This window comes from Muntiacus reevesi, chromosome 2 (assembly GCF_963930625.1).
Source record: "Muntiacus reevesi chromosome 2, mMunRee1.1, whole genome shotgun sequence".
Classification (NCBI taxonomy): Eukaryota; Metazoa; Chordata; class Mammalia; order Artiodactyla; family Cervidae; genus Muntiacus; species Muntiacus reevesi.
The window spans coordinates 136108486-136129515 of record NC_089250.1 but is presented as its reverse complement, the minus strand read 5'-3'; the positions used below and the strand labels follow the sequence as shown (position 1 = coordinate 136129515).

The 21030-nt window shown below is 37.8% G+C and overlaps 1 protein-coding gene across 1 annotated transcript in view; it reads right to left on the bottom strand.

Annotated features, from left to right (window-relative positions):
- BTAF1 (B-TFIID TATA-box binding protein associated factor 1) overlaps positions 1-20718 on the bottom strand; it is an 83036-nt gene extending 62318 nt beyond the window's left edge. Inside the window, exons 1-4 of the mRNA XM_065922908.1 lie at positions 20410-20718; positions 7169-7292; positions 1798-1912; positions 84-230 (exon numbers count right to left, since the gene is read on the bottom strand). Of these exons, the coding sequence (XP_065778980.1) occupies positions 84-230; positions 1798-1912; positions 7169-7292; positions 20410-20423 (400 nt within the window). The 5' untranslated portion in view covers positions 20424-20718. The remainder of the gene's footprint in view (positions 1-83; positions 231-1797; positions 1913-7168; positions 7293-20409) is intronic.
- Between the last annotated feature and the right edge of the window lie 312 nt (positions 20719-21030).

The window sequence follows — 21030 nt, the reverse complement described above, 5'->3', positions numbered from 1 at the left end:
TATGACTGATAACATAGCACACCAAGTAACAAACTGATTTGAACACACATTTCAGACTTTTTTTCTACAGGACTACTACATACCTGATTTTTCATCTTGTACTTCAAATTCTGCACCAGCAGATCCCAAAAGTGATGCCCCATGTTGTAACAATCTACATATATCAAATCTGTCAAAATTCAATCGATCTGTAGTAGATGAGTCTTCCATAGCACTTTCTGAAGTAGTTTCTAGATGAGGTTTAAAAACATTCAATTTGATTATACAGCCAAAGTGCAGAATGAAAGAAAACAGCATTACTTCAGGTGGGTAGGTAGTATTTTAAGAAAAGTAAAATGTAGAGGAAGTAGAAAAGCTATTGTGGATTTATTTATGATCAGTTCTTATTTATGAAAAAACTATTTAGCAGACGGCTCCCTTTCTACAACTATCAGAATGTTAGTGGGTATGTTACTTTTTGACTATACAAACACAATATTACATGAAGAAATATATCCCCATGTTGAAATATATATATTAAAAATCATGTTATCTGTTAAACAGCTGAAAGATACCAAGGTAATTTATCACAGTGATAAACTGAAAGATAAACATATTCATATAAATTTTCATAAATAACACTAATGAGCATCATCACTCCCTATACCTAGGAATATCTAGGACACAAAGGAACTACTCAATCAACAGGACTCATTTCTCTTAATATAAGCAAATTACAATCTCCTGGCAAACTGCTAAAATTAAATATCTATCTGGGGCCTAAAACTATTTATGAAATGTTCTATATTCCTCCCAAAAAGGCTATGCCACTGCAAAATTTTATATATACTATAAATTGTTCACTGACAACAGTTTGTTTAGCTGGCCATTTGCGTATAATTCTCTACAAACTAAAGTATAATTGTTAAACTGAAAGGGAACTGCTGTGAATTTCTTAATGTTTTCTAATGATGACAATATATTTAATACTATATATTTGATACTAATGATACTATATATTTTAATGCTAGTGTAACTAATTTAAAGCTTTTTTGGGGGATGGAATTCTCTGGCAGTCCAGCAGTTAAGACTCCATGTAGTCAATGCAATGGGCTTGGGTTCAATTCCTAAACAATTTGTAACTTCTTCTGATTATGTATTTCTTTCGATGAGAGAAGACAAACTAACATAATTTCTCAAAATAATAGGTGCAGCAAATTAAAGTAAAAATTTAGGTAAGTTAAGACAGGATAAAACTCATTACTAAAAGTTACTTGAAAATGAAATGCAGTTACACCATATTAAATTCTCAATTAAAATGTGTAACTTTATAAATTTGTAAAAGCATATTCATTTCAAGTGTCATATATAATAGGCAGTCAGAAAACAAGTAATTTCTACTAAAAGACATCTAAAAGGCATAAAAGGACTAAAAGACTGACCTCTCCAAATGTCCACACATAATTGTGCTTATTTAAATTTAGTAAACAACTACCCTATTCTCACAGCAACAGGAAAAATTTGACTGTTTTAAGTATAAAATATTTATACTTAATTGATTTTATTTTTTAGGGCATAAATCCTCGAGGGAAGTAATAATCTCTGCAAATAAACCATATTGTAGAATTAATAGTTTAAAATATATATGAGAAGAGATTGTCTAGTACAATTTTTAAAACATGGTGAAAAAACACCTTGTTCAATTTATTTCCCGACAAGACTGCACCTAAAAGTATGAAAATTAAGCCTTTAAAAGTGGAATTACTAAAACATAAAATGTAGTTTTTACTACAAACTACTTTTTCCTCTTAAAAGCACCTTGTTTGGTTCTTGGCACGGGATTCCATTCAGGTACATTTTTCACTATAGCTTCAACAGCTTGTCCTGCTGCAATCCGAGTATCCCAATTTGTACTCCTTAAATATATCAACACCTTAAAAAATTGTAAAATAAAAGTTACACACCAAAAAAAATTGCTTGTTCAAATAGTCAAAAGAGAAGAACACAAATATACTTATTAATTTCTAATTTAGCAGGTCTCAAGTTTATACAAAACACTTTGTAATTATTAAAATCATTTATAAGACTTTCTATCAGTCACAAGAAATATCACTACACTCTAAAAAAAGGAAATGGGGAGGGGACTTCCCTTGTGATCTAGTGGTTAAGAATCCACCTTCCAGTGTAGGGGGATACAGGTTCAATCCCTGGTTGGGGAACTAAGATCCCACATGCCATGTGGCAACTAAACCCTCGAGCCACAACTGCTAAATCCCTGTGCCACAACTAGAGAGAAGCCCGAGCATTGCAACGAAAGATTCCAAATGCCACAAGCAAGCCAGACACAGCCAAAAATAAATACAGTTATTAACTTTTTAAAAAAGGAAACAGGAAACACAATAAAAGAATGCTTAAGTGCATTTAAAAAATAAGTTTTTAACATACTAAAAAGCAAAGTGTATATTAGTCACTAAGTCCCATTTACTCAATGGAAGAGTTATAAAACCATTAGAAAAGAAAGTAGAGCAAGACAGTAAGATATAAGACCAACACATTGTACAAAAATCAACTATATTTTTTTACACTTTCAACAATCTGAAAATGAAATTAAGAAAATGATCTCATTTATAATAGTATCAAAAAGTATAAAATACTTAAGAATAAATTTAAGCAAAAAAGTGCAAGACTTGTATACTGAAGACTATAAAAAAAAAATTCAAAATACTATTGAAAGAAATTAAAGAAGACCCAAATAAACGACACCTCATGTTCAGGGATTAGAAGACTTAATATTATTAGCATAGTAATTAATACCCTCTAAACTGGGCTTCCCTGGTGGTTCAGAGGTTAAAGCATCTGCCTGCAATGTGGGAGACCCGGGTTTGATCCCTAGGTCGGGAAGATCCCCTGGAGAAGGAAATGGCAACCTACTCCAGTATTCTTGCCTGGAGAATCCCATGGACAGAGGAGCCTGGTGGGCTACACTCCATGGGGTCGCAAAGAGTCGGACACAACTGAGCGACTTCACTTTCACCCTCTAAACGGAATATGGATTCAACAAAATTTCTATCAATATCCCAGCTTTATTATTTTTTTTGCAGAAATAGACAAGCTGATCTTAAAATTTATATGTAAATTTAAGGTGCACAGAATCACCAAAACAATCTTGAAAAAGAATAATAAAGTTGGCAGATTCACACTTTTTGATTTCAAAGCTTACTACAAAGCAACAATAATCAAGACAGTGTGGCAACGGCAGGACAGATACACAGATCAATGGAAAAGAATTTAGTTAAAAAATAATACTATGTGTCTATGGTCAACCAATTTTCGACAACAGTGTCAAGACAATTCAATGGGGAAAAAATGACCTTTTCAACAAATAGTGCTACAGCAACAAAATAATGACTTAAAACCCCTACTTCATGGTTTCTCTGGTGGCTCAATGGTAAAGAATCTGCCTGCCAACGCATGAGACAGGTTTGATCCCTGATCCAGGAAGACCCCACATGCCTCAGAGCAACCAAGCTTGCATGCCGCACTGTTGAGTCTGTGCCCGAGAGCCAGGGAGCACACACACTGAGCCCGCATGCCACAGACCACTGGAGCCCGAGCGCCTAAGGTCCGCACTCCACAAGGAAAGTCACCGCAATGGGAAGCCTGTGCACCGCAATAAAGAGTAACCCCCAATCACTGCAACCAGAAAAAAGCCCGTGCAGCAATGAAGAACCCAGGACAGCCAAAAATAAAATTATTAAAAAATAAATAAATAAAATAAAATCCTTACTTCACACCAGACACAAAACTAACTCAAAATACACCAGAGCCTGGAAATAAGACCTAAAACTAAAAAACTGTTAGAAGAAAACATGGGGATAAACCTCTGTAACCTTGGATAAGGCAAAGGTTTCTTAAATATGATCTCAAGAGCACACAAGCCATGTGTTTAAAAAAGTTAAAAGTCAACTTCATTGTAACTAATGACTTTTGTGCTTCAAAGGATACCATTAAGAAAGTGAAGACAACCTCAAGACTAGCAGAATGAATTTGCAAACCCCATATCTGATAAGGGGCTTGTATCTAAAATGTATGAAGAATCTTACATCTCATCAACAAAAGAACAAATATGCCACTTAAAAATGGTCAAAGGATATGAATAGACAGGTCCCCGAAGAAGATACAGAAATGGTCAATAAATAAATGAAAAGACATTCAAATCATTAGTCATATGAAAATGCAAATCAAAACTATAGTATCACTTCATACACACTGGTATGAATATAAACAGTCAGTTAACAATTATGTGCTGGAGACTTCCCTGGTAGTACAGTGGTTAATAATTTGCCTGCCAATGCAGGAGACACAAGTTCAATCCCTGGTCCAGGATGACTCCCCATGCCGTGGAGCAACTAAGCTTGTTGAGCCACGACTACTGAGTCTGTGTTCTAGAGCCTGTAAGCTGCAACTACGGAAGACTTCGTACTCTGGAGCCTGTGCTCTGCAACAAGAGAAGCCACTACAATGAGAAGCCCGCACACCACAACTAGAGAGTGGTCCCTGCTTGCTGCAATTAGAGAAAGCCCACATGCAGCAACAAAGACCCAGCACAGCCAAAAATACATAAACAAAATTAAAAAAATAAAAGTGTTGGCAAGGATATGAAGAAATCAGACCTCTCATACATGCTGTTGGGAATGTAATATGGTGGAGCCAGTTCCTGGCTGTGGTCTGGCAGTTCCTCATAAAGTTAAACACAGTTACCATATGACCCAGCAATTCTACTCTCTAGTATACACCCATGTATGAAAACATACATCCATACAAAAACTTGCACACAAATTTTCATAGCAGCATTATTTATAACAGGCCAAAAAGTGGAAACAACTAAATGTCCATCAACTGATAAAGAAATAAGTATATCCAACATTATCCCTATCCATACAAAGAATGATATTTGGCAATAAAAAAGAATGAAAAATGAAATATGCAAAAATATGAAAGAAGGCTTCCCAGGTGGCACTACTGGTCTGCTAATGCAGGAGACACAAAGAGACATGGGTTTTGATCCCTGGGTTGGGTAGATCCCCCCTGGAGGAGGGCATGGCAACTCACTCCAGTATTCTTGCCTGGAGAACCCCATGGACAGGAGCCTGGCAGGCTACAGTCCACTGGGTTGCAAAGAGCTGCACACGACTGAAGTGACTTAGCACACACAACATGAAAGAACCTTGAAAATAACATTTAAGTGAAAAAACAATCATAAAATACATATTTAATATAAAATGTTCAAAACAAGCAAGTCTATAAACGGAGTGGATCAGTGGTTGCCTAGGACTGGGTATGGAAGGGAGAGTGATAGAGAGTGATTGGCATGAGGTTTCTTTTGAGGGGAGACAAAAATGTTTCAGGGCTTCCCTGATGGCTCAGTGGTTAAGAATCTGCCTGTAAAGCAGGAGCCACGGGTTTGGTCCCTGGGTAGGCAAGATCCCCTGGAGGAGGGTATGGTAACCCACTCCAGTATTCTTGCCTGGAGAATCCCATGGAAAGAGCACCCTGGTGGGCTACAGTTGGGTTGGCTACAGGTGGGCAACATAGGGTTGCCAAGAGTAGGACACGATTGAAGTGACTTAGCACACAAAATGTTTTAAAATTAGATCGTGATGATAGTTGCATGTATCTGTGGATTTACTAAAAAATCACTGAATTGTACACTTTATCTGGATGAATTATATGGTATATAAAATCTATTCAATAAAGCTATTTTTCACAAAAATAAAACTGAAGGCAATAGGAAAATGCTGCGGGCAGAGAGGGGATAGGAGATGAGAAAGTGCTAAAAACAAACTTTGCCTCTTTTAAAATTAGTTGATGGCAGTCAAATGGTGAGGTCTGAGTTAAGAAGGATAGAACTCACTTGGAAGGCTGGAAACGTTTTCTCAGTTCGGCAGAGGTTAGTCTTATTCATTGTTTACAGTCTCAGTTCATTCAGTTCTCCATCTCTTCCCTTGGGATGAGAAGAAACGGGTATGCCTCTCTATCCCCACATCTAACACATGAGTATAGTATTGTCAAATGTGCATCTTTCTTCATTCTGAGAACATGGAACCTGTAGATGTCAAATCACTATTTCTCCATTTACGTCTTGGTTAGAAAGTTCTGATAGTATCTAAGTGAGGAGTGTGTTGGCGAGAGTTGCTGTTCGCCCCGATGACAGGAACAATAGAGGGCAGATTTGTGTAGGATGACAAGGGCTTAGAACTCCTACTCAGAGGAATCAGGGAGGGACAAATCAGAACTAGAGGAGGAGGTAAGACTGGTGGGAATAGAGATATCTTGGGTATTCCAATATTTGGGTTATCATACTGCTTCCCATCCCATCTGCTCTCCATTGTCCCCACTCCCACTAAACACACATACCAAGCACTCCTGTTTTTATTTTGTATGCCAGAGAATTAAATACATGGAATTTGCTGCTTACTATCCCTGGATTGGGAAGAGCCCCTGGAGTAGGAAATGGTAACCTGCTCCAATATTCTTGCCTGGAAAATTCCACAGACAGAGGAGCCTAGTGGGCTGCAGTTCATGGGGTCACAAAGAGTTGGATATGACTGAGCAGAGCATATCATACAGTCGCACTTCTACAAGACCACAGAAATCAGTAAAAATAAAGCAACTGCTTAGGGAAAGAACATGGGCTAGGATTATGAAAACATTTATCCACCAAAGGAGAAAGCCTGCACTTTCAAAGAGCTAATAACTAAGAATGTAATGACAACAAGCTTCTCATATATTTCCACCATTACCCATGAGTATCATCCATTTGAAGACTGTCAACTGATATAATTATTAGCTGCTAAGAACAAGTTAGACCACTAACAAACTAGATTAACAACTTAGTTCATTACGACACTGGATCAGATTCAAATTTGTTCCACAGGCCAAAGGTTCTTTATCGTCAAAACCCTTCGACAATAAAACTTGACGTAAAAAACAAAGTACTTTAAACCTTATGACAAAAAAATAGTAAAAAATTTTAAATATTTGGGAAAATACTGGACTTATTTAATGAATTTGAAGACCACAAACTGTCACTAATAAGACAACTTCCTTCTCTCCTTTTACCCATGTTTTTACCCATGGATAAATTTCTACAACTGTATTATACTAAAAGAGAAAGAAGAGTCCTTACTTTAGATAGTAGATTATTCAGCTCGTGGGGATGAAGCTTCACCACTTCTCCAAGTTGCTGTGCAGCAGCTTTCCTTGTAACTGGAGTAGTGCCAGTGTCCAGTAAGATAAAAAGACGGTCAAGCCTAAAATAACAAAAATATAATGGTTATTCTGAAATGTGTCCTCATATATGTTTGAGTCAATAAATGTACATATTCAGCATCTATGAAGAAAGAGTTATGGCTGAGTTGTAGGAGATAAACTAATCTACTCCTAAGGAACTTGCTATGGAGGTGGAGTGAGTGGGAAAGGCAAGTAAACAAATAATTAGAATATAGGGTATAACACAGGAATTGTACATGCATATACACGTCCAATAAGCACATGTCAGAAAAGGAAAAAGTGCTTTAAGGAGCTGGAATGTAGGCAATAAATACTATATCCCCAACTGTATAATACTAAAAGAGCTTTCTAAAAGAAATGGTGTATGAATTGGACCTTAATGGTAGCAAAAAATAATTCAATACTGGTGAAAATGAGGCGGTAAAAGGGAAAAGGGGGAGGAACATCTGGAAGAGGGAATAAGAAGAGAACAGCAGTAAGACAAAGGAGGCTATATTTAGAGAAGTGAGTAACACAGTCTGGTTGTAAATCAGGATACACTTAAGAGAATAGCAGAAGATGTAGCTACAAAAGCAGCTAGAGACCAATTGTGGAAACCCTTGAATTATAGCCCAGCCATGAAAGAGACTGATCAGGAAAGACATGGGGGCTTCCCTGGTGACTCAGTGGTAAAGAACCTGCCTGCCAGTGCAGGAGACACGGGTCCCATCCCTGATCTGGGAAGACCCACATGCCAAAGAGAAACTAAGCCCATGAGCCACAACTATTGAGCCTGTGCTCTAGCACCAGGGAGTTACAACTACTGAGTCCACATGCTCCAACTACTGAAGCCCTTGCACCCTAGAGCCTCAGTTCCACAACAAAAGAAATCACCACAACGAGAAGCCCATGCACCACAACTAGAGAGGAGCACCTGCTCACTGCATCTAGAGAAGAGCCCACTCAGAAAGGAAGACCCATCACAGCCAAAAACAAATAAATAAAATTATTTTTTAAAAAGAAAGTCATGGAACTGGAGCTATGCTTCAGGAAGGTTAGTCTTGCAGCAGGGTGGAGCAAGAAGTAAAAAGAAAACTTTTATGAGAACTTTTAGACCTGAACTACAATCATGGTTACAAGACTAGAAAGAAGTTGGGGGAAAGGCTGCAGAATTACCATGGTAATGTCCAGGAAATGAAAGGATTCTGAGACTCTGAATCTTAGAAATGAAGATGTCATTAAAGAAATGGGAAGAACTAGTGGAGGAAATGTGTCTGAGGAAAGATGACAAGTTTATTAGTGGCAGGATCAGGAAAGCAAGGGGAAAGCAAAAAGAACAGCTGGAACAGAGATCTGATGTTCAGAAGAAAGTTGAGACGAAAGGTATATAGATACACGAGTCATTTGTATAGAAGTGACAGAATGGCAATAAGATCTCTGAGGAAACAGTTTGTAAAAGACAAACACCATTATGGGCCAGAGCCACAGAACTACAATTCAAATCCAAGTTCTGACACTTATCCAATAGGTAGTTTGGAATAAAATCACAATGTCTTACACCTGGAATAAGTGGGGGGAAATGGAAAACTGTGTCACTTTGTTTCTGGGATATAGGAAAATCCTAAGATTTGAAAAAGAGAAAGAAACCAGTAACTACTATCAACTGTCTACGTGTCATATAGATCTAGCCCTTCCACCACAGTATTAATCAGGTTCAATGAGGCAAATGGATACCACAGGTAAAGAAAGGAAGGCAGTCTCATATACAGAATAAACGGGTATTTACACAAGATGAAGGATGAAAAGGGGCAAGGTGATATTAATTGTGCCCCAATCCTATATGAGGGGAGATTTCGAGAACAAACCTTTAAATCTCATCTAATGAGGAAGAGAAAACAACCAAGGTCCCAAAGTTAAGCATGACTATTAAGTATTAAGAATCTGCAAACAGGCTCATCTTTTACCTCTGGGATTATTTTTCTTTTACAAAGAACTAAAAAATTAGAAAGCAAAGCTCTAAAATCCCTTTATAATAAAATATAAAGCTATAAGGGGTCACATGAAATAAGCAGGGTCTTTTCTTCTTTTGGAGGGGGTTGCTGCTGTTTAGTCATTGAGTCCGACTCTTTTATAACCCTATGGACCATAGACCTGCTGGGTTCCTCGGTCCATGGGATTTCCCCGGTCCATGGGATTTCCCACCAAGAATTCTGAAGTGGTCTTTTCCTTCTCCAGGGGATTTCCCAACCCAGGTATTGAACTCACATCTTTTCCTACATTGGCAGGCAGATTCTCTACCACTGAGCCACATGGGAAGCCCTTTGGAGGGGGCAGTATTTATCAAACTAGCCAGTTACTAATAAACACAAAGTCATTGTAACTAGTTAAAAACACACACACACACACACACATATACAACTGGGCTTCCCTTGCTCAGCTGGTAAAGAATCTGCCTGCAGTGCAGAAGACCTGAGTTCAATCCCTGGGTTGGGAAGATCTCCTGGAGAAGGGAAAGGCTACCCACTCCAGTATTTTGGCCTGGAGAATTCCAGGGAGTGTATAGTCCATGGGGTCACAAAGAGTCAGACATGACTGAGCAACTTTCACATATATGCAACTAAAATAGGCTTTTTTCAGTCAAGAAGGCTAAGGGTATCATGAAAACTTTTCAACTGACTCAAAACACTAAGAGGCAAGGTTCAAATTTTACAGTTAAGGGTATATAAGAAGGACATATTTTAAACAAAATATGAGGTAATTAAAGCCAGTGACAGAAAGAAAAAGAGAGTAATACAACACAATTTTGGCTTCCTATATATGAATGGCACACAGTGATTATAAAGAAATTAATTCCGAAAAAACACTGTGCATAGACACACCCTACCTTTTGACATAATATTTCTCCTTACCTATCCAAGGCTGCCTAAATACTTGCCTTCATTCATTTACTCTTCAGGCTTTGCTACAGGATTTGGTGAAGAATGACTCAGAGATAATGGGACAAAGGGGAGAAAAAAATCTTCTGACAGTGGTTTTCATAAAATTCCAACACTAAGTCAGATCCCAAATCCTTTTCCCATTAAAATGACCTCCCTCATACATCCCATACATAACTGTAAGAATGCTCTTTGATGTATTTTCATCTTTATAACTGATTGTGGTGTTAAAGTTACTGAAACTGTCTCTGAAACTTCACAACAAATATATGCCTATTGCCAGGACTAATTCTGAATGCCTCTGCTCAATGAAAAGAAATTTGCAAAAAGAAAATGTAATATCTATGAACAATTTTCTATCAAGGCAAATAAATATTCATTTTAAATCTATATTCTATGGCAAACAAAATTATCAAAAATTAAATGTTTTATTATAAAAATTATGTCTTAGGTTATATTTATACAACAATGGACTTATATCTGTATATGATGCATGTATTCTTTATAATATAAACTGTATGTGTACAGTTTACATAAATCCAGGACCTTCCTAGAGGAAAAGTTACAAAATGGTAGAACAACTAGACTGGAAGCTATGCGATCTTTAAAAGTATTACATTTGTCACTTGTTAGAAGGCTTAAAGAAGAAACTCACTTAACTTCATTTAACCTCTTATTTTATAGGGTAAAACTAGATTTAGTCATATTTCATAGCTTCACATCACTGCAATTGTTTATAGTTTTTTTTCCCCCTTAAGTACCATGTTTGTCATATCTTTGATTTATCTGATGCAAAGTTCCTTAGATTGCACCTCTGGATAGATTTCAACTATTGGATTGGCCAAAAATTTTGTTTGAGTTTTTCTGTAACATCTTACAGAAAAACCCAAACTTTTTAACCAGCCCAATACTTCATAATTCCTTTTCAGTGATGGAGTTCCTGCTTTTGTGATGAAAAGCAAAGCTGGCTGCAAAATGAACACTCTAAGGAAGTGACAATACTAACCTGTTTGTAAGTCCAAGTATAAATAGTTAAAATTGAGTTTTCCAAGTTTCCCCCCAATCATTTCCACTTTCCTCAAGTCCCAATTGCCATTACCTATTCCTTAAAAATGAAGGACTGAGTAGATCCCTAGGTTATTGGAATACAAACTATCTCACCTCACTTATTACCTTTCAAAGGTCTTTACACTCATCCTTTCAATTACAGATGAAAAGACAGTCGTTATTTCTCTTTAAGACTTGCATAATGTCTCACCATTTTCTTCATACCATCTTTTACCCTCATTCAATTATCCTTTCTCTAATATCTTACATCACTGTCTTATTAATCTACTCTCTTCTGTCTTTAAATATAAATATAAATCTTCCATCTTTAATAAGATAAACCGCTTGACCTCCATCTTCCAGAACACTCTTTTTGCTGCCAAGCATCTTGAACAAGTGTTTAAAATCACTTCTTTTACCTTCTCACCACGTACATTTTAATCCCCATAAATCAAGTTTCTATCTTTCTCTACTACTGAAATAGCACATCAGAAGGTCACCAATGAAATTCTAAGCTCTAAAACCAATAGCTTTGTTTTTTGTAAATCCAATTTTCATGATTCTTCTGTGACATCTGATTTCAGTACATACCCCATTCTTAAAATACCTTCCTTCCTAAGATTTCAAAACATTCTATTACCCTGTTCTTCTCTGATCTCTTAATTCTTTCCATGGTTTCACTATTGTTAACATGTTTAATAAGAATATTCTCCCAAATTCAATCCTTGGCTGTTCATCTCTCATCAGTTTCTCCTGTAGGAAACTATAACACAGAACAAATAATCCCCAAATCTAGCCCATGTGGGAGCTCAAATGCAAACTTTCAACTGCCTGATGAGCAAAACTCCATACTAATAAGATCTCACTGCTAAGTTTACTTCCTAGAACACCCTGTGATCAAATTATTACCTTATTATAAAACTTTCAATGGCTCACCCTTACCTACCAGGTAGTCATCAAAAACAAGAAAGTATCTCCCAAACAAGGGCCATTTTGATTTCCACAATTTTGTCAACACTGTTTCTTCTACTTGGAATGTCTTCTCTTGGTCCAATTCTTCAGCTCACTCCCACCCATTCAGATTCAGTTCAAGTTCTTTACCTCCTTGACACCATCTCACGGACTACTACATAATTACATCCTCTTCTAAAATCCACAAGGATTCTCATTTTGCATAACCATTTTGGAATTTATTATACATTTTTGTGTCTTTAATCTGTCACATGTTGTCTTATGCTTATGAGGCTTCACCTTCTTCAATGATTCTTTTTGTCCCCCACGATATTGTGCAAAAGTGTCTTTGCACAGAATTCAAATATTTGTTGAGTACCTGGTATTTACTGTAATTAAAATTATAAAGAAAAATTCAAGTTTCTTGGGGATAGGTTGAAGCACCATTTTTAAACAGAGTACTATATATTTTTTTTGCTTCCTTTGAGAAATATCCTTAATCTGTTACAGCTATACTACACAAAAACAAGTTATAAAAATAAAAGAAGTGATGCTAAAGCAATGTTTCAGTAAGTAAAAAGATGAGTACAGCAGTACTTTAGCAATCTGAACATCAAGGCAGTTATGGCTGCTGCAAAGAGCAAGCTGAAAACGACTGGGCGGTAGGCACTGTATTCCTTCAATAATTTCTACCCTTCCTCAACTTTCCTTTAGTCCTCTGCAGTCCTGCCCAAAGACCTTCTACTCCTCTAACTTAATGCTGAATTTGCCTCACAACCGCACAGTTCCTCCTGCCTCTGCTTTCTGCAAAGCCTGATACTCCAATGCCATGTCATGTCACCTCTGCTCCCTCACCATCACCTGCCCTGAGGGTAGATCAGCTCATCCTCTCATCCAATTCCAGACCTATTCTCACCTCTCCCACGTTTTGATAGTCAGATTTAATTCCCTAAATACAAGAATGGGGACACAAGGATGCTTCTTTGGTGCTCCTGACTCAAAGCCCCTTTTGGAGTTTTTCATTCTTCTCTCCAGGATAACAGACTAGATGCCACACAAGAGGAACAACAAAGGGATGAGCAGACAGGATCTCACAAGAGGGCAATCTGGCCTGTTACACCAGGATAGCCAGCTCTGAGGCAAGCGGGTGAGCACAGGGTCAAGACACAATGGGAAAGGCTGGTGTGATGAACAGGCAGGGGAGAGGGAGAGGATATGACACAGAGCCAGCATTATGCTGGAGGGCAGACGGGGCCCTTGATGAGGGACAAGTCTGAAGGAAGCCAGGTGATCAAAAGAAAAAGTTAAAAGAAGGGCTGATTGAGGGAACAGTACTTATCACAATACTTCTTTTGGCTAAAGCGTATGTTGCATAACAGCTAACAGTAAAAAATGCTACTCTTCATTCTCCAAAGGATAGACAAATGGAGGAGAAAGAGGTAATAGATGTCAAGCTGAACAGAAGATACCAAAGACTGTAGAATAAATAAAACATGGTGCAATTATATTTGACAGTATCCACTGATTACATTAAAAAAACAACAATCATGGCATCCGGTCCCATCATTTCATGGCAAATAGATGGGGAAACAATGGAAACAGTTACACACTTTATTTTCTTGGGTTCCAAAATCACTGCAGATGGCAACTGCAGCCATGAAATTAAAAGACGCTTGCTCCTTGGAAGAAAATCTATGACAAACCTAGACAGTGTATTAAAAAGCAGAAACATCATTTTGCAACAAGTCTGTATAATCAAAGCTATGGTTTTCCCAGTAGTCAGGTATGGATGTGAGAGTTAGACCCTAAAGAAGGCTAAGCACCAAAGAATTGATAATTCTGAATTGTAGTGTTGGAGAAGACTCTTGAGAGTCTCTTGGACTGCAAGACCAAACCAGTCAATCCTAAAGAAAATCAGTCCTGAATATTCACTGGAAGGACTGATGCTGAAGCTGAAGCTCCAATACTTTGGCCACCTGATGCAAAGAGCCGATTCATTAGAAAACACCCTGATGCTGAGAAAGATTGAAGGCAGGAGGAGAAGAGGATGAAACAGGACGAGATGGTTGGATGGCATCACTGATGCAATGGACATAAGTTTGAGCAAGCTCAGGGAGATGGTGAAGGACAGGGAAGCCTGGCGTGGTGCAGTCCATGGGGTCACAAAGAATCGGACATGACTGACTGAACAACAATTGGTTATGAATCTACTGATGATGATAATCTGGCCCATTTTCAATTGGATTTTAATTTAAAGAAATAACTATAAAAGACATGATCCATGTTTATTTTATGAACCTGTGATTTCAGAAAACTACTCTAAAGACTGCCTAGAGGGAAGAGGGGAATGAGAAGATAGGTGTGTGAGATTAAGAGACACAAACTAATGGCTGATTCATGTCAATGTATGACAAAACCCACTGCAATGTTGTGAAGTAATTAGCCTCCAACTAATAAAAATAAATGAAAAAAAAAAAAGAGAGACACAAACTACTATATATAAAACAAATAAGCAACAAGGATGCACTGTACTGCACAGGGAAAGACAGCCATTATTTTATTATAACTTTAAATGATATATAGTATATAAAATATTGAATTGCTATGTTATATCCTTGAAACTAATACAATATTGAAAATTAATGCTACTTCAAATTAAAATAGAAAATATGGTTTTAAAAAACTGGCTGTTAGAAAAAGGAAAGTACATAGAGTTAGTAGAGGTTATGCTGGAAACTATAATTTAACTTCTCTTCAGCTGTTTGTGCTATCATAATTCAAAAGTAAGAATATAAAAAGGAATAATATGCATGCTAAACTATAAAAATGTCCTAGACTACTACTTCAACATCAATAAACAAATATATATTGCATTTCCACTATTTGAGGATGGAAAAAGAAAGTGTTTAAGATATAACTTTCGCACTCTATTTCCAATCTCACTATTCTCAGAATAAACTTAACTACTCTAAAAAAATTATGCAAGGTCAACTGACAGAGTATGTCAGAGATGGCTTTGTAATTGTAACTAAAAGGGAATGATCAGTCAAGTTTGTCCATTTTGTCATGCATTTTTTACATTTACTATGTGAGGCTTTTCTTTTCTGTGTTACTTAGGGAATAAGAACATAAATATCTGGTATCAACACTGTGCTTAGTCCTACACAACATCATTAAGCAAGGAAGTTATGGTCAAAAGAAATGACTTTTAAGAAATTGCCTAGACTGATGTTTTAAAATGTATGCCTTCAAGTTCCCACTGTGGGTTATTTGAAACTATGTTAATGCTATAAGAAAGTAGATTAATTTGAAATACCACAGAGAACACAGAACAAATATGAACATGTGAAACAACACCAAAGCCAGATGCAAGGGCAGGTGTGTGCTAGATATTTATATTCTCCCCACACCCCCTGAGAACAGGAACTCCATGAGAATGGGAAATTCATTTTTATTCTCTGCTGTATCTCCAGCACCTGGAACACAGAAAGCACTCTGTAAATACTTGTTAAACGAGTGCTGAAAAGGACAGCCAAGGTGCACTATTTCCTTCAGGACACTTCTCCCCCCCAACCTCTGCCCCTTGTATGACTTTATCTTAAACATAAAAATCTAGATTTTTCAGGGGAAAAAAATGTGTAGTGGATTAAAACTTCATTTGAAAGTGTACATTTTAAAATGGTTAAAATGGTGAATTCTGTTAGGTGTATAGTACTTTGAGAAACAGACTAAAGAAACATGGAGGAATTTAACCAAAGGGATTAAAATGGATACACTTATATAATGCCTCCTCTACCTTTCATAGCTTTTGGTCCCTATTTTTAAAGTACAAAATATTTAATATATTACAATTTACAACAGTGTCTTCTGTCAATCTTATAATGGATAGAAATTAGTAATAATGGAGGAATAGGCCTAGCAAACAAAAAACACCTGTGCTCTCCTACAGGTGTATTCTCCTACAGGAAAATGTATTAGCATTTTCCCTGTCAAGAGCAAGGACTCCCACATCAAGAAACTTCCCTTTACTGTGCAGAATAGGTCACTGAAACAATGTTTCTCTGAAGCATCAGCAGTGTTGAGAGAGAATTAACACAACAGAGCAAAGTTCTGCTCACATGTAGCAATTTGTTTCTTCCATAAGAGGGTATGTTCAGAAACTTTTCTGAACACAGCATCATTTTTAAACTGCAAAGATGTGTGTCACAGACTTAAGGTATAGCTTCTAAAACAGTCAAGTCATAATTACTGTCTACATATTTTAGACATGACCTTTATAGCAGAGATCACTGATGGAAAATTCTCTAAATTATATTTTTACATTCTCTCTATATGATCAAGAAAAAACTAAATTCATGATAGCTAATTGATGCATAACAACAACCAACTGTGGTATAAACAGGCAAAGGTATCAAAAACAATCTTTTAAAAAAATCTGTATTAAGCCATGGAACCCAACATTGTTACAGATTCACCCACCACTTGTAATGAACAAAACTTAACAATCCCTCTAACATCACCTTTACTGTTGGTGGCTCAACTCCAATTAGTGACAGATGATAGAGGGAAAGAGTCTTACAAAACAACATAGTATTCAAAGATTTAATAATTATTACTTAAATTGCTTGCAAACAACACTGAAAGCCTGTAATATATACTAATTTGGGTTTTTTTTGCTTAGTTGACGTTATAAGAGCAAGTCAAGTAGCTAGTGAGTGTGGCTGACTTTCCAGCATTCACTCATTAAGGGCAACATTGTTCTCTCACATGTGTATACTCTTACTAGGGGTCTAAAGGAGTCATACATTTTTAGTAGTATTTCACTGCATTTTATGGAGAACTTCAAATGCTATCATTGTATTTGCAATTTTAGAGTCACAAAGATTTGTGGGGTTTTAGCAAGATTTAACCCACCCATAGGGGATCAAGAGTTGACCATACATTTTACCATTTGCTACATTCTTATAATTCAAAGTACTACATTAAAACTAAGCCTTTATAAAGGCTAAGTGTGGGACTTCCCTGGTGGTCCAGCAGTTAAGAATCTGACTGCCAATACTGAGGACACAACTTCCATATTGGGTCTGGGAAGATTCCGGATGCCTTGGAGCCATCTAAGCACGTGGGCCGCAACAAGAGAAGCCATTGCAATAAGAAGCCTGCACAGCACAACTAGAGAAAAGCTGCTTGCAGCAACGAAGATCCAATGCAGCCAAAAATAATAATTAAAAAAAAACTAAGTGGGGTCTAAAAATTTTGATTACACAAAATGCAGAATTAAATTATATCCAATTTGCATTATAAAAGACCATGCTATCACAGAATTGTACTAGACTATAAATTTATAAAACTAGTTCTGATGATATTTATCATTTTTTAAATTAGAATTCTGGTCAATATTCAAACCTATAATGAAAGCTTTTCTCTCTTAGGGAAATTTGTAAAACTCAGAAGCACTTACTGAAAAACACCAGAAACACTCTACAAAAGTTACAGAAAAATCATGACAGGAATTAAACAAGAAAACAATCACCCATTTTTTAAAAAGTGTATTGAGCACCTATGAGAAAAGGCACTCGGGAAAAAAAGAGCAAAGACATTCACTTCTCTTACAGAGTTGATGTTAACTCAAGCAAGAAAGCGAACAATTAAACAATCACAAAGTATGATAAATATGACTGGCAAGACAAAAATCTCACCAGTTGAGATGAAGTAATACCAGAGAAGGCTTCCCAAACAAAGTGACACATGTATAGGCTTAGAGTTTAGATCTAAAAACTAACGTTGGGGGTAGGAGGAGAAGGTAGGAATTAATGTTCTAGAGACTAGGAGATGAAAAAGAACAAAGATTCAGAATTAAGAAGAGACAGACTCAAACAACTTGACACGATGAAGCTTAAAAAGGTAAAGCAGGAACCAGGTCACAAATGATCTGGTAAGATGTGTTTGTTACAAAATTTGTCCTTTATCTTAAGGCAACAGAAAACTAAAAGGTTTTAAACAGGAAAAAAAAAAGGCTACATTAAAATTAACATTAGCAAACAATAATATAACTGAAGCAAAGAATAAATTAGAAAGAGACACCAATGGAGGCAGGAAGAGCAGAATGGCTGCGGTGACAGGTGTCTTGGATGAGAGATGATGGTGGTATGGAGGAGGACTGTGATAAACGACCTGGAAAGAAAAGATTGGCCAGAGAAAGGTTAGAAAGGTAGAACTGACAAGATTGGATCTGGGGACTGGCTAGACTGGGGGAAAGGAAGGGAGGACTAAGTCAAATATTATTCCTGGATCTCTGGATCTGGCAATCTGAACTTAACATTTCCCTCCTATTGGAAATATTTAAAGGTTATAAAAACATTACCATTTTTCAGTCACACACTGATACAAACAGTGCAAAAAATATTTTAGATTTGATTCTCGCAAATGATTTTTATCTCTTCAACCATTTTCAACCTGTTCTACAATAAAATATTAAAATGAGTCTGTATGTATGTGTACGTGGTTATTCATGTCAGACTCTTTGCTACCCATGGACTGTAGCCTGCCAGGCACCTCTAATCCATGGGGATTCTGCAGACAAGAAAACTAGAGTGCATTGCCATGCCCTCTTCCAGGGATCTTCTCAACCCAGGGATCAAACCCAGGTCTCCCGCATTGTAAGCGGATTCTTTACTGTCTGAGCCACGAAGGAAGCCTAAGTGAGTCTGTATTTCACACCAAGAAGAGAAAGGAAATTTAGTTCATAAACGTGTGCTCAGTGCATGGAGAAGGTTAGTTTAAAATTAAAGTCTGTTATTCAAAGTGAATCCTCATATGGAAAAGTCAAGGACTGGTAGTATCCCCAAATCATAAAGTGTCTCCAAAGTGTTTTCCATGAACCTATTATATTATCAAAATAAGCCCAGGACTAGTTCTTCTATAAAACCATGACAAGTTTTCTCTTTAAAGTAGAATTTAACAGAATTTTGGCAAGCTAAATAAAAAAGATCTACAGAAAAAAAAAAAAAGCACCACCTTTTGAAATCCAATGTCAAGAACAAAAAGCATCTGCTTTGAAAACTCATTCATTAAGAAATGTAGGTGCCCTAAACTTCTGTAAATACATTTGCATTAGTCAAGCAGATTAGGTGCTCTTTAAACTTTCATTTTTTTCTCTATTTTATACATCACAAGATAAGAATTTCCTCACACTGAATGGAATCAATCTATGAAATAAAAATTAGATGCCCCCTACTGCAGGTACCTTGCAATCCCTCACACTCAACTCTATTGGGTTTCTCCCACACACTTTTTCATCAGTTATCTAGGGAATCTGTGAAGTATGGGCTATCCTTTTGCTTGCAAAATAGGAATCTGTTCAATTAACTCTGAAAAATGAACAAAAACTATGTTTTCTGAACTGTCATCATTTTTCCCTTTCAGTCTATATGGTAGAAGGACCCATTTCTAACAAATGTGGTGAACCCTTCTCTCTGCTATCAGAGGGGCTATCCCCTACTTACGCATATAAATGTCTGACAAATGTACTCTGACAAAAGGTACTCCCCACCCAGTCTCTCATATTGGAGAAAAAGACTTTCCTGCTACCTATACAAAGAAATGTCTTGCTGGTCTCCCTATAGTTTCCTATACTTTCCTATCGAGGGGCAATCACTTTAAAATAATTTAAAATTCGTGATACAACTTTCACGCCTTGGTTAAAGAAAATGGTACTAATACAATAATTTGCTAAAGATTACAAAGCTGACGACTGTGTGTGTACTGCCAAACAAAACGAAGAACTATATTATAATGTAAGAAAAAAGTATTCAGGAAGGAACATATCCCTAAAGCCGTAAACACAAATTTTAACATAATTAGAAGGTCACTTAGATAACTGTAACTCAGTCTCCCCGACTTCGTCAGTTACTACCAAGTTTTCCCGTGAAATGGAGGTTAGGGATCGGCCTTAGAATACTAAGAAAAAGAAAAGATTCTCCTAGAACTGAAAGAGGGAAGAGAAACCAGAGAAGAGAAACATGGTGAGGAAAGAGAAAAACTAGCTCTAACGTGCCAAACGGTCTATTCAGCAAGAAAAAGACATTCCTGAACTGACTTACGTGGAGTAACCCCAGTCCAAAGCCCCGCAGACTGAGGGGCGAACTGCGGAGTCTAGGCAGGAAGGCGCCCGAGACCAGTGACAATGGGAACCTCCTGTTCGCTCTGGAGGAATTAGACCCACCTGGAGACCGCCATGGCCGGACGCCGGCGGTTCGGAGCTCCCCGCGAGCGACGAGCCGCGCAGCCGAGGCGCTAGTTTCCAGGGAGCGAAGCGGAGCGGCGCAGGCCCAGGCCGCGGAGCACAGGGGAGCGGCCGATGCGGCGCGGAACGTCCCGGCGCGGGCCCGAGGGCATCTGCCCTGCCGCCTATCCGAGCTCTTCCCCGCCGCGGCCGGGGAGCAGGGGGTCTCAGACAGCGACGGAGGCGGCAGTGCTCCGACCCGCACGACTTCAAACCGGGTGCCCCCAGCCCCGCTCTTTGCTGACGCAGGCGTCGGCACGCCGGACTGAGCGTCAGCGCGCCGGAAGTGACGTCAGCAAACCGCGAGGCGCTCCGCTCTGCTGCTGAGCCGAAGAAGTACGAGCTGCTGCGGCCTGGCGGCACGAGCTGCCAAAAGGACTGTTTGTGCACTTCCGGGGGTGTCGTTAGTCTTCAAGGACTTAAATTTTATAGAAGGAAAAAGGTCGATCTAGCCGAGACTCTCAGAGTTCAAAACCTTTACTTCTAATTCTTCATCGCCCCGCTTCTCATCTCACCAGACTGCTCCTAGAGAAAACAATCCACAGGTCCATAGGATGCTCT